This window comes from Bos indicus x Bos taurus, chromosome 1 (assembly GCF_003369695.1).
Source record: "Bos indicus x Bos taurus breed Angus x Brahman F1 hybrid chromosome 1, Bos_hybrid_MaternalHap_v2.0, whole genome shotgun sequence".
Taxonomy (NCBI): domain Eukaryota; kingdom Metazoa; phylum Chordata; class Mammalia; order Artiodactyla; family Bovidae; genus Bos; species Bos indicus x Bos taurus.
Genome location: NC_040076.1, coordinates 69878357 through 69891024, shown reverse-complemented (window position 1 = coordinate 69891024; position 12668 = coordinate 69878357). Strand labels below are relative to the sequence as shown.

Below are 12668 nucleotides of genomic sequence, written 5' to 3'. Positions count from 1 at the left end.
TTTTATCATATTTTTGCCTTGCAGAAAAGTTTTTAAATTTTATATTATTAAATTTACCTATTTTCTTGCTTAAGAAAGTTTCTTCTGCTCTAAAAGATTATAAAAATATTCTAAATTTTTTTCTGGTAAATTTATTATTTGAATTTTTATGTTCATAGTTTTAATCCATTTAGAATTTATTTTTGCTTCATGTATTTTGGGGTTCTTTTGTAAGGTATATACATGTTTATTATGTCTTCTTGGTGGACTGACCCTTTATTCATTATAAGATGTCTCTAGTAACAATTTTGTCTGACATTAGTATAAATGTTCCAGCTCTTTTTTTGAGTACTATTTGCATGATACATGTTTTTAATCCTTTTATATTCAACCTTTTTGTATCCTTGAGTGTGAACTGTGTATCTTGTAGGCATAGTTGAAACTTTTTTTTTTTTTTAATACATTCTGCCAGTTAACCCTGTTCCGCTCCCTCTGGCTGCCAGGTTGCTGGTTTTCACCATGACTGTGGGTTGTTGGTTTTCAAGGCTGCTATAGAGCTGGAGAGAGGGCATGGGAAACCGCCACAAAGCTTGCTGTTTTTACTGAAACTCATCCATTTTTCTTAAATAAGTTCTTTCTGGATTGCTGTAAGCCTTTGGTTAATTTCCAGAGTTCTGAAAAAAATTCATTTGGCTAATTTTGATACTTTGCTCATTGCTTTCATGAAGTTCAGTAGTCCTTATTCTGCCATTTTTACTGACATTTGTCTGGAATTTATTTCTGTATATGGAGTAAAATAGGGATTTTATCCCTAAAATAGGGATTTAATTTTTTCTTGTTGGATAACCAATTATAAAAAATATAATTTTCTTTACAACACAATTGTTAAGTAAATTATACTTTCTCACTAAGTTAAAGGGCTTCCCCAGTGGCTCAGCAGTAAAGAATCTGCTTGCAATGCAGGAGACACAGGTTCAATGCCTGGGTTGGGAAAATCCTCTAGAGAAGGAAATAGCAACCCACTCTAGTATTCTTGCCTGGGAAATCTCATGGACAGAGGAACTTATCCTCTCATGACAGAGGCTACAGTCCATGGGGTTGCAAAGATTCAGATACAATTTAGTAACTAAACAACAATAGCAAAATTAAGTTAAAATGTCACCTTCTGTTAAGTCTTGTTATATACAGTACTTAGATCTCTCTCTAGACATGCTTTTGTTTTATGCAGTAAATTTATTAAGAGGAAATAATTCACTGTCATCTTAGCCCAGTATTAGCTATTTGAATTTGAGCAGGTTACTTCATCTCTCTAAGCTTCTGTCTCTCTATCTGCAAAGTAGTGATGATAATCTCTTAAAGTTACTGAAAAGATTAAATTAAAAAATGCTATCAAGCCTTTGCTTGTACTTGGTGTCAGATACAAGGTCGGATATTTTAATTTCATATTGATATTCATAAACACTTCTACATTTAAAGTGACAAATTTGCAAGAAGGACTGTATTTTTATTCTTTAATTGCAGTCTTGGATTATATCAATGGAGTGATAAAGTAGTTCGAAAAGTGGAGAGATTATGGGACATTCGTGATAATAAGAGAGTTCCTCACACTGTTAATCTTCTAGTAACACCTCGTGTTGTCGTGAGTATTACTGAGCTTCATGTCTCATGAGCCATCTGCTCTTCTCATTCGTTATGGTCCTTTCTTTACTAATCATTATTGTTTAAGAACTAATGATTAAATTTCAAAGCTTGTAGTAGGAAACAGGGGCTTCCCTGGTGGCTCAGAGGTTAAAGGGTCTGCTGGCAATGCGAGAGACCTGGGTTTGATCCCTGGGGCGGGAAGATCCCCTGGAGAAGGAAATGGCAACCCACTCCAGTATTCTTGCCTGGAGAATCCCATGAGAAAAGAAAATGGTGGGCTACAGTCCACCGGGTCACAAAGAGTCGGACACGACTGAGTGAGCGACTTAACTTAGTAGGAAACATAAAGGCAGTACAGTAAAGCTGCAGGCCAAGAGATATCTGAGGAAGAAAAATTTAGCAATGACTTAACGGCTCCATTCTACCCACTGCTTTAAGTTGTTACACCAGTGCTCCGTTGTGATACCCCTTAGAATCAGTTGTACTGTTTGCATAATTGCTGGTCATTTCATTTGGAATCAGTTTTATTCAGGAGGGTCTCCAGAGGAACAGAAGCAACAGGATGTGTTTGTTGAGAGAGAAAGAGATGAAGAGATTTATTTTAAGGAGTGGCTGATGTAGTTATGGAGGTTTATTAGAGAGTCTAAAATCTGATGAGGTAGGCTGGCAAGCTGAAGAAATAGGGAAGAGTTGCAGTTTGAATCCAAAGACTGGCAAAATTCCTTCTTGCTCAGAGGTGAAGTCAGTCTTTGTTCTATGAAGACCTTCAACTGACTGGCCCATTTATGTTACAGAAAGTGATCAGCTTTACTTAAAGTCCACTAATTGAAATGTTAATCTCGTCTAAAAACACCTTCACAGAAACATTCAGAATAATGTTAGATCAAATATGTGGGCACTTTGCCCCAGCTTGGTTGATACATAAAATTAATCATCTCACTCGCTTATTTAATGACAGAAACCTGTTCTCCCTACCCGCTCTCTTAACTACATACAGCTCTTTCTGACCTCTGAACTTTTGTGCTGCTCTCGGAATACCGCACATCCCTGTACTTCATACTCTTAACTGTGATGTACAGATGAAACCAAAAGAACAAAATTGTTTTCTAATGAACAACTTATTTTTCTCAACAAAGACTATGTCCATAATATGAGCAGTTTATACCTATGTTAAAATCATTGTTGACACAAAAGTTACAAGTGGCAATCATACCAGTCTTTAACTTTTTAAATATATGACTTAAAGCCAAAATCTTCAAATGGAGGAAAAAATAATAAGAGAATAGTAGTTCAATAGCAAAGAAAAGTGCGACGGTGTCAAAATATTTAATTAGATTAAAAGCTATATTTTTAAAAGACATTCTGTCTTTTAATCAAAGTAATTCCTTAGTGGCTACTTTATCTTATCCAGTGTGATAAGGAATTTGCCATTATGTTGTACTTTTGTGGGTTTATTTATTTATTTATTTTCTGATTCTTAGGATGAAGCACGAAAACACTTTAACTGTCCAATTCTTGAGGGAATGGAACTTGAAAATCAAGGTGGTATGGGCACTGAGCTCAACCATTGGGAAAAGCGGTTATTAGAGGTCAGTTTATTTGAAAATGTTACTAGACATATTTTTTCTTTAAAAAAATAGACAGATACACTAACGTAGTTTTTTTTTTTTTAATAGGTTCATGCATTTATGCAGCTTTTTCCATTTAACCATATACTTTCCAAGGAATTACAGATGCTTCTGCTGTAATACAGTGTATGCTTTCCTAAGCAATCTCTTTCTTCAAAATAAAAAATAACAGTTTGTGGGAAACACAAATACCAAGTCATTAACAAAAGCAATAAGTCATAATAAAAGTACTAGCTCAGTCTAAAAACACATTGTATTTCCAATAAATAAGCTTCTATATTTATTTACTTGAGTATTTCTTTTACCTTAAACAACAGCAAAAAGCAATGGGGGATAGATGGGAGACTATAAAGCTAAATAATGGGGACAAGAGTAAAATGTAAAAAGAGTAAAGTGTACAAAAACAGTGCAACAAGTACTTCTAAGAGCCTCTGGCCCTACTGAGCCAATTGGAAGAGCATGGAACTTCATGCACAGCACAGCATTCCTCTGTTGCTGTGTTCAGGTGTCTTAGTATATTTTGCTTTTTGTTTGTTTTTTAATTTTTATCTTATATTGGAACAGAGTTGACTAACAGTGCTGTGTTAGTTTCAGATATACAGCAAAGTGATTCATTTAGCTGCTGTTGCTCCACTGCATAAAACATTAAAATCCAGGAGAAATCATTATGAACCAACATGAGTCCATCTTATACTGATGTGATTCCCTTATTTGCTAGTCTCATATGAGCTCATTCACATTACAGAAGTACATCCATTAGTAGAATATACTTTATACTTGGATCTATTTATTTTTAAATAGCTACATAGTGTTATATGTGGAGAAGGAAACGGCAACCCACTCCAGTATTCTTGCCTGAAGAATCCCATGGACAGAGGAGCCTGGAGGGCTACAGTCCCTGGGGTCACAAGAGTCGGACATGACTTAGTGACTAAACCACCATAGTGTTATATGAATGTGACAATAATCCTATGTCAGTGAATAATTATGTTTTAAATGTTTTATCTTAAAAATGTTATAATGAGTGATTTATTTATATCTTCAGTGCCCTACAGGAGTGGCATTCCAGTGTGTTCTTAGGTTCAAAAAACAGTCAGTCAAACCTGTGAACCCTAAACAGGTCACATTCAAAAAATACTAGAAGGATACAAGAGAGAAAGTACAGTATGCCAGCATGGCAGTCAGGCATTTCTCCTGTGCTCTGCACAGTAATCTAGGCTATCATCCATGCCTCTTCCCCTCTCTCTCTGGCTCAAACACAATAAGCACAAGACCGTAACAGGTGTACAAGAACCAGCCTGGTTTAGAAGTACCATGTTACAAATAAGGATCGGCATTGTTTTTTTTAACAGTTTCATAGACTTAACTTCCAGATACCTGTAAGGGACATACCCGTAAGACTCACTGCACACAGAGAAGTCCCAAACTGTGGCTAACCAACAGGTATTCATGTTCATCTACAATAATCCCAAGTCCAGAAGCATATCTTAAGTCATGTTGCCTAGTAACACAGTTGACATTCCACCTTATTAGGTTTTCAGGGGAACAGAACTAGAAAGTTAATGGAAGATCAGATCTGTTTATGTAGAAAGAAGAATGGAATTTCTGGATCAAAGGAAGTTTGAGCAAACTCCAGGAGATAGTGAAGGGACAGGGAAGCTTGACATGCTGTAGTCCATGGAGTTGCAAGGAGTCAGACACAACTTAGCGACTGAATGACAAATATACATTTTTTAGAGGTCTGTTTAAATGAGTAAACGGTTGCAGTTTACATACATCATGATCCTAGTTAGCAAAATTATGAAAAGAATGAAATTAGTGCTTGTACTGACGTTATCTGGGTGACCGTGAAGTAACAGTGATAGAAACTTACGGAAGACATGTACACTTTTATCTCACGTGGGAATTTCAGTTTCTTTATATTCCTTAAGCGGTCTTTCTCAAGTGATTCTCTTTAGAAAGCTACAGATGGGCCAGAAATGAAAATTTACTTACTTTTCAACAGAAGACTTGAAAGTAGTAATTTTACTAGTTTCATTAACTGCTGCCTTTCCTCTGAAATCAACTTTGTGTTCTTGAGCTGTGTTTTAAAAAGATGAAATTAAAGTACTTGAAATGGCAATCCAACGTTCAACATAAAGATTAACAAAATATGGGAATTCCCTGGAAGTCCAGTAGTTAGGACTCCATGCTTTTGCTGCCAAGAACATGGGTTCAGTTCCTGATCTGAGAACTAAGATACCTCAAGCCATGCAGCACACCCCCTACCCAAAAAAGAATCATCATCAGCATCCCAAAATACAATGTACTTTCATAAGTGACAGTGATGTCCGACTCTTAGCGACCCCATGGACTGCAGCCTACCAGGCTCCCCATCCATGGAATTTTCCAGGCAAGAGTACTGGAGTGGGGTGCCATTGCCTTCTCCAAGTGACAGTGAAGTCCTTACCATTAGGTGACCTCCTGGTAGGAATTTTATTATATACTAATTAAGACATTGGGTAGACAGTAGACCTTGATGATATTTTATATCCCTCAGGCAACTCCTTTGACCCTATGATTTTGTGATACTTGTTTTTCATATTAGTATATATTTTTCTGATCACAGAGTATAAAAAGTTGGTTATAAAAGCATTTTCAATTGTAATTCAAGCAAGTATTCCATTCTCCTCTCCATTATCTGGGCATCTGTCTCAAACACCAATATTACTTTGCCTTAATAGTGTAATGTTTTTATAATATTTCTTTTTTTTTTAATAATATTTCTGTTTCCATATATTTATCTTCATTTTCATCACAGAGTTCTAAATGCTAGTTATCTGTCATTACAGGGAAATTGTACACAATATAGATATTTGAGGGAGAGAGTAGATTTTGCTTTAAGCTTCAGTCTGTCATCTTAAAGAAAGCTTGTATATTTTACTATTTTAAATCAACATTTTGTCAGTCTCTCACACCTTCAACGTTTTGCCTGTACATCAAAGCAATCACGGAAATTATTGGGAATTGCAAGGAATCCAGTCTTCTAATTAAAATCTGTTGGTGATTTTCAGAATGAAGCAATGACTGGTTCTCATACCCAGAACCGAGTCCTCTCTCGAATCACTCTGGCGTTAATGGAGGACACTGGGTAAGATAGCTGTGAGAATTTTACATGAATTGTTTATTAAAATGAAATGAATATTAAGATTACTATTAAGATGAAAAGAATATTAACTTAAGCAAATATATTTTACACTGAAGATAAATATACCTGTGTTTGTTTGTTTTTTAAATATACCTGTTGTAAAAATTTTTTTCAGTTAGCTATCCATTACCTATATCAGCTCCATTCATTCATTCAGTAAATGTTTGAGACCCTGAGGTATGTAATAGAGTAAAACTAAATCCCTCATAAATAAATAAATGAGATTTTTTTTTTAATAAATAGAGGGCATGATGATATGAAGGAAAAGCTTATATAAACAGTATTTTTAATTACAAGTGAAATTGATTTATGTAGAGATTCCTGGTTTTTAAGGCAGTAGAACTTTCTTATAAAGCAACAGAATACTGTTTTAAAATGAGTCCAATGGGAATCTTTTTCTTTGTGGGCTCTTGGGTTTATTTTGATGAGTCTCAGTTTTGATAGCTTCCTTGCTCTTTAGTATGGCAAGATGTACCAGACTGATTTGCCCATGCTCTGTATTCTAGATCTGGCATCAGCCAATCTTCCAAGGAGCACAGGAATGCTCCTTTTGATCAAGAATAGCTTTTGGAAATCGCAATCTAGGGACTCCGTTAATTTCTACTGGGTTGTCCTTGTTTCTTACAGTTTTCAGTGGACCAAGTAGGGCAATTCATATTTTTGAAAAGAAAAAAAATGCTGGATTCCTTTTAGCGCTATTATCACTCTTTCCCATTTATCCCTTAATAAGCAATGACCAACAGAAGGGGTCCTGCTGCTCTATTTTTCTAGCCCTTCTGTAAATAATGCTGGTTTCTTTAAGATACAGGTAGGATGCAGAAGCATCTTGGAGTGTATGAATCACTAGGGAAATCATGGCACTGGTTAATTTTAAAACATTTCTTCCATTTTCTGATGCAACAGAATTCCAGTTTTTCTCTCATTCTCTCTGTTTCGTTGCCTTTTATACTCCTTGTCCCACACCTTAAACATTTTCTCCTCTGTGACTTATATCATCTTTGAAAGTTACAATGGAAACATGATGTGGTTTAGTGTTTTTCAAATATAAAAGCACCCTCAAGTATTCATGTTTCCCTCAAGACTAAAGGTTCCAAGTCCCTGCTGCAGTGATCCTGTGCAGCTGGGACTTTGGTTGTAAATGTTCATCTGTGAGGATGGTCACTAAAAGCCTTTTTGAGGTCCTAGTTTGCTCATTGTTAAGATTTATAATTGATACGCTGGAGTTGTTTTTTAAGTGACAGTAATATAAAGTGCTTTGTTTGGGTTATTTCCACAGCTGGTATAAAGCTAATTACAGCATGGCTGAGAAATTAGACTGGGGCCGAGGAATGGGCTGTGACTTTGTCAGGAGGAGCTGTAAATTCTGGATTGATCAGCAGAGACAAAAGTAAGGATGCATTTCCTCTTATTGTCTTTGCTAACAGTTTACTTCTGATTTTGTTCTGTATCCAGTGTCCCTGTTTTCAAAATGTGGTGTGAACCGTTTAATTTCAAAATGTGTAGAAACCATCCATGGTTCCTTTTTTAAAAAAAATTTTGGCTATGTTGGTGTTTTGTTGCTGCACTAGGGCTTTCTCTAGTTGCAGCAAGCAGGGGCTACTCTCTAGTTACGGCAGGCAGGGGCTACTCTTCGGATCCAGTGCATGGACTTCTCATTGTAATGGCTTCTCTTATTGCGGAGCACGGCTCTAGTGCGTGGGCTTCGGTAGGTGTGGCGCATGGGCTTAGTTGCTCTGCAGCATGTGGGATCTTCCTGGAACAGGGATTGAACCCATGTCTCCATTGGCAGGTGGATTCTTTACTACTGAGCCACCAGGGAAGCCCTAATAGGGCTTTTGTGAAGCAAAATTTTTTAATTTTGATTAATTTAAAATGATCAGTTTGTCCTTTTATAAGTCATACCAGCGCCTGATTCCTGACTTCAGATTCTGATTCGGTTGGTATGGGGTGCAAGGTGGGCATGGAGGTTTTAAAAGTTTCTCTAGATGATTCTGATGTGCAGCAAAATTTGGGAACAACAACACTAGCAGATCAGGTTGTTGTACTGGAGTTAACTAACTGTCCCAAAAGTAGCTGCAGTGTTTCATGTTACTGCTTATGAACAGCTTTCCTTATAGCAGGCTTTTAACTCAGACCTCAAACTCCTTAGTAGAAACTCTGAGTGATTAAAACTGCTTTGAGACCTAGCCCAGATGAGACGAGTAAGACTAACATCTTCAACAGAAGAAGTGCTTGTTACCAGGTATTTCTCTAATGGGCAAGGCACTGACCTTGGAGAGAGAAGTTTAAGTCCCATCACCATCCCTCATCAGCTATATGATCCTGGACAAGCTAAATGTCTCAAACTATTTATTTATCAGTGAAATGAAAATACTAGTTCTACTTTGGAGGGTTTCTTTAGGAATAATGATATTGTATACTAGAATGCGGTCCACTGGAGAAGGAAATGGCAAACCACTTCAGTATTCTTGCCTTGAGAACCCCGTGAACAGTATGAAAAGGCAAAAAGATAGGACACTGAAAGATGAACTCCCAGGTCAGTAGGTGCCCAATATGATACTGGAGATCAGTGGAGAAATAACTTCAGAAAGAATGAAAGAATGGTGCATGAGATGGTTGGATGGCATCACTGACTCAATGGACATGAGTTTGGGTAGGCTCTGGGAGTTGGTGTTGGACAGGGAGGCCTGGCGTGCTGTGGTTCATGGGGATGCAAAGAGTCAGACACGACTGAGCAACTGAACTGAACTGAGCTGATATTATTTGAAAGTTCTATTAATCATAAAATGCTGGACTTGTGTGGTAGCCCTTGTTCACAGCAATTAGAGAAAGTCTGCATGCAGTAATGAAGACCCAGTGCAACCAAAAATTTTTAAAAATCAATTAATTAAAAAAGAATGTTAAAAGCATTGAAATTGTAACAGAAAAGACAAACTCTAAAATAGACTTCTAATATCTTCTTTAGAGTTTGATACCATGGTATTTTTATCTTTGTCTGCAGGAGACAGATGCTGAACCCTTACTGTAACACACTCAGAAGTAATCCATTGCAATTAACTTGCAGACAGGACCAGAGAGCAGTTGCAGTGTGCAATTTGCAGAAGTTTCCAAAACCTTTACCTCAGGAATACCAGGTAACACTTGTTTGGGGCACAGTTTCAGGAGTAAACCTTTTAAAAAGAAGTCTCCATTTTGAATTGGAAGAGTGAATTAAGCTCTTAAGTTTTCAATTTGTCAGGCTCCATTTGTTTTCTGTAAGTTAGAAAAAACTGAAGTTTTACATTTCTTTATAAACTGTGTTAATTGATAGCAATTAACTGATATCTAGCAGTGCCTAGTAGTAGTGGTAAGAGACATTTAGAATATTTATTTTAATGTATTTTTTAAACTATTTCTTTTTGTTTCAAAAGTCTTCATCTTTATATTAAAAAAAAACAAGGTTCTTTGAAGAAAGGAACTGACTGGGAAGACAAATATATCGCTTATATGCAGGATCTTTAAAAAAAATGATACAACTAAACTTACTTTAAAGTTTATAACTAAACTTTATTTTAAACAGATACAGACTCGGACTTAGAGAACGAACTTATGATTACCAGGGAGGAAGGGTGAGAGGAGGGATAGATTGGGAGTTTGGAACTGACATGTACACACTGATATATTTAAAGTAGATAAACAATAAGGTTAGATAGCATCACTGACTCAGTGGACATGAATTGAGCCAACTCCAGGAGGTAGTGGAGAACAGAGGAACCTGGCATGCTGCAGTCCATGGGGTCGTAAAGGGTCAGACCCGTCTTAGCGACTGAACAACAGCAACCAGTAAGGACCTACTGTATAGGACAGGGAGCTCTGCTCAGTACTCTGTAATAACCTACATGGGAAAAGAATTTGAAAAAGAATAGATACTTTATATGTATAACTGAATCACTGTGCTGCACACCTGAAACTAACACAACATTGATCAACTACACTCCAATATAAAATAAAAATATTTTTTAAAAAGAAAAAAGTAACTGAAGTACTCTAATCCAGTTAATTAGAAGGCTTGGAATTTCTGCTCTAGACAAGTTTGCCTAATGGTATCTAAAAGGTGAAGGCAGTGGTCCCACATGTTCAGTCTGAATCTCTGATGTAGGCTTTAAGCTTTTTGTTGAAGTGGCTATTTCTAAAAAAGCTTTAACACTGCCTGCCATTGACAAAGGAGCCACAAGTCAGAAATTATCTCAGAAGTGAGTTTAAAGTGATTGCTTCTAAATTTTGAGCTTCCTACCTGTTTATAACCCCATTGAGTGCTTTAGACACTGTAAGGCAGTGACTATATATATATTTCTGCACTTAGTACTGTACTTCAGTGAGTTGGTATGAAGTGTGAAATCTTTAAAATTTTTCTGGTACCTTGTTCCTTTGGTATTTCCAAATATTATATATTATCTCATTGATTTTCTCATGGGTTTTTCAAATTTGTCAAAACAACATATAAATTAAGTCTCCTAAAAACATTTGAAGTACATTGTATTTAAAACATCTTAATTTTATGAATTAGTTTTATGTTTTGTCAGCTCTTAAAACTCTTTCTATGTATCCTTTTAAGACATTAATCAAATTTGTCATCTAATAAAAACTTAACTTAGACTAATTTACTTACCTTGCTTATTTCTAAAACTACTACAACCTTGAAATACCACAAATAACACAAAAATTAGTCTTTTTGTGTTTACTCTGTATGAAAAAAATAGATTAATATCTCCTTTGTATTATATAGCATTAGAGGGATGCTATAAATTGCCTGTGGGCTTCATATTGATTTTATAGAATGTTTCTTACTCTCCTGCCTTCCTAATATATTTTTCTTTGTAGTACTTTGATGAACTCACTGGAGTACCTGCAGAAGATCTGCCTTATTATGGTGGTTCAGTAGAAATTGCTGACTACTGCCCTTTCAGTCAGGAATTCAGTTGGCACTTAAGTGGTGAATATCAGCGCAGCTCAGATTGTAGAGTACTGGAAAATCAACCAGGTCAGTAGTTTAGTGAAGTTAAATGTTATATACATATTGAAAGTATATATAAGCAATATAAAATAGTGTATATCAACAATATAAAATAGACCCCAGAGCCAGATTGTCAGAGTTTATTTTGTGATTCCACTGCCATCTACCTGTTTGAAGTAACTTCACTGCACCTTAGTTTTCTCCTGTGTGCAAAGGAGATAATACTTGTCCCATAGAGTTGTGAGAATTAAATGAATTAATATAGTTCAGTGCTTAGAATTATGACACATAGAAAGAATTGTTAGCTATTAGATACACTTGCACATTTGTGTATATGCTACCATAGTGATACCTTATATTTGCATGACATTTTTCTCATTTGCAAAGCACTTTGATTTTAATCATTTCATTTTATTCTTCTAAAAACCTGATAAGAGACATAGAGAAGATACTATGATTGAATTTCACAGATGAGGGAAGAGATATACTAAGTAATATCGCTACTTGATGTCAGTGCGAGATCTTCCAATGCAGAACTCTTTTTATTATATCATATTAGGTATCCTATTTTTTCCTCTCCTGAGGAGTGTGCATTTTATGTTACTTAGACATAACGTGTCATTCTGCAGATATCAGAATAATACTGTTGTCCCATAAGTAGTAAGATGTGTTGCCATCTTATTTATTCTCTGTTAGTATATATAAATGATCAGGTCATCAAGGAAGTAAACTGTATGGCATTTTTTAGAAAATGGTCACTGTGTGCTTTGAAGACTTTAAAATACTCATAAATAAAATAAATATAAAATTCTGTTTTATTTTATATTTTTTTCTTAGCTTATACAATTAAGATTTTTAAAAACTGATATAAAATAAAGTTTTATCTCTATAATATTTCAAAATGGACTAATTGAACCATCTATTTTCAAAAGATGAAACTTGTTTTAAGTGTAGAGAGAGAAAATTATTCCTAGGCTTTTTTTCTCTTTTTTTAAAAATTCCTAGGCTTTAAGGAAGGACTCCACCCCTTTGTCCATTAGCCATTTAGAGGTCATTTAGTCTACCCCATAACTTTGTGGGTTTGTGCTTAGTCTAAGACTAGATCAGCCTATCATTTATTGACTTCCAGGAGATGGCACAAGTTGAAAATACAGGAACATATTGCAAAAGTAATAGCACTCCCCCAAAAAATCTTCATTATTTAAATCATTGGCCTCATCTTATCATGGGTCACTTGGGA

General features: G+C 35.7%; 1 protein-coding gene across 3 annotated transcripts in view; it reads left to right on the top strand.

Moving 5' to 3' along the window:
• Window positions 1-12668, top strand: part of LMLN (leishmanolysin like peptidase) — a 50029-nt gene that overhangs the window by 22586 nt on the left and 14775 nt on the right. For 2 of the 3 annotated variants that reach the window (XM_027536648.1, XM_027536641.1), the window contains 6 exons: window positions 1501-1618; window positions 3102-3209; window positions 6302-6378; window positions 7712-7822; window positions 9437-9569; window positions 11296-11455. In XM_027536648.1, coding sequence (XP_027392449.1) covers window positions 1501-1618; window positions 3102-3209; window positions 6302-6378; window positions 7712-7822; window positions 9437-9569; window positions 11296-11455 — 707 coding nt within the window. The remainder of the gene's footprint in view (window positions 1-1500; window positions 1619-3101; window positions 3210-6301; window positions 6379-7711; window positions 7823-9436; window positions 9570-11295; window positions 11456-12668) is intronic. The other variant, XM_027536656.1, reaches the window with a different exon arrangement.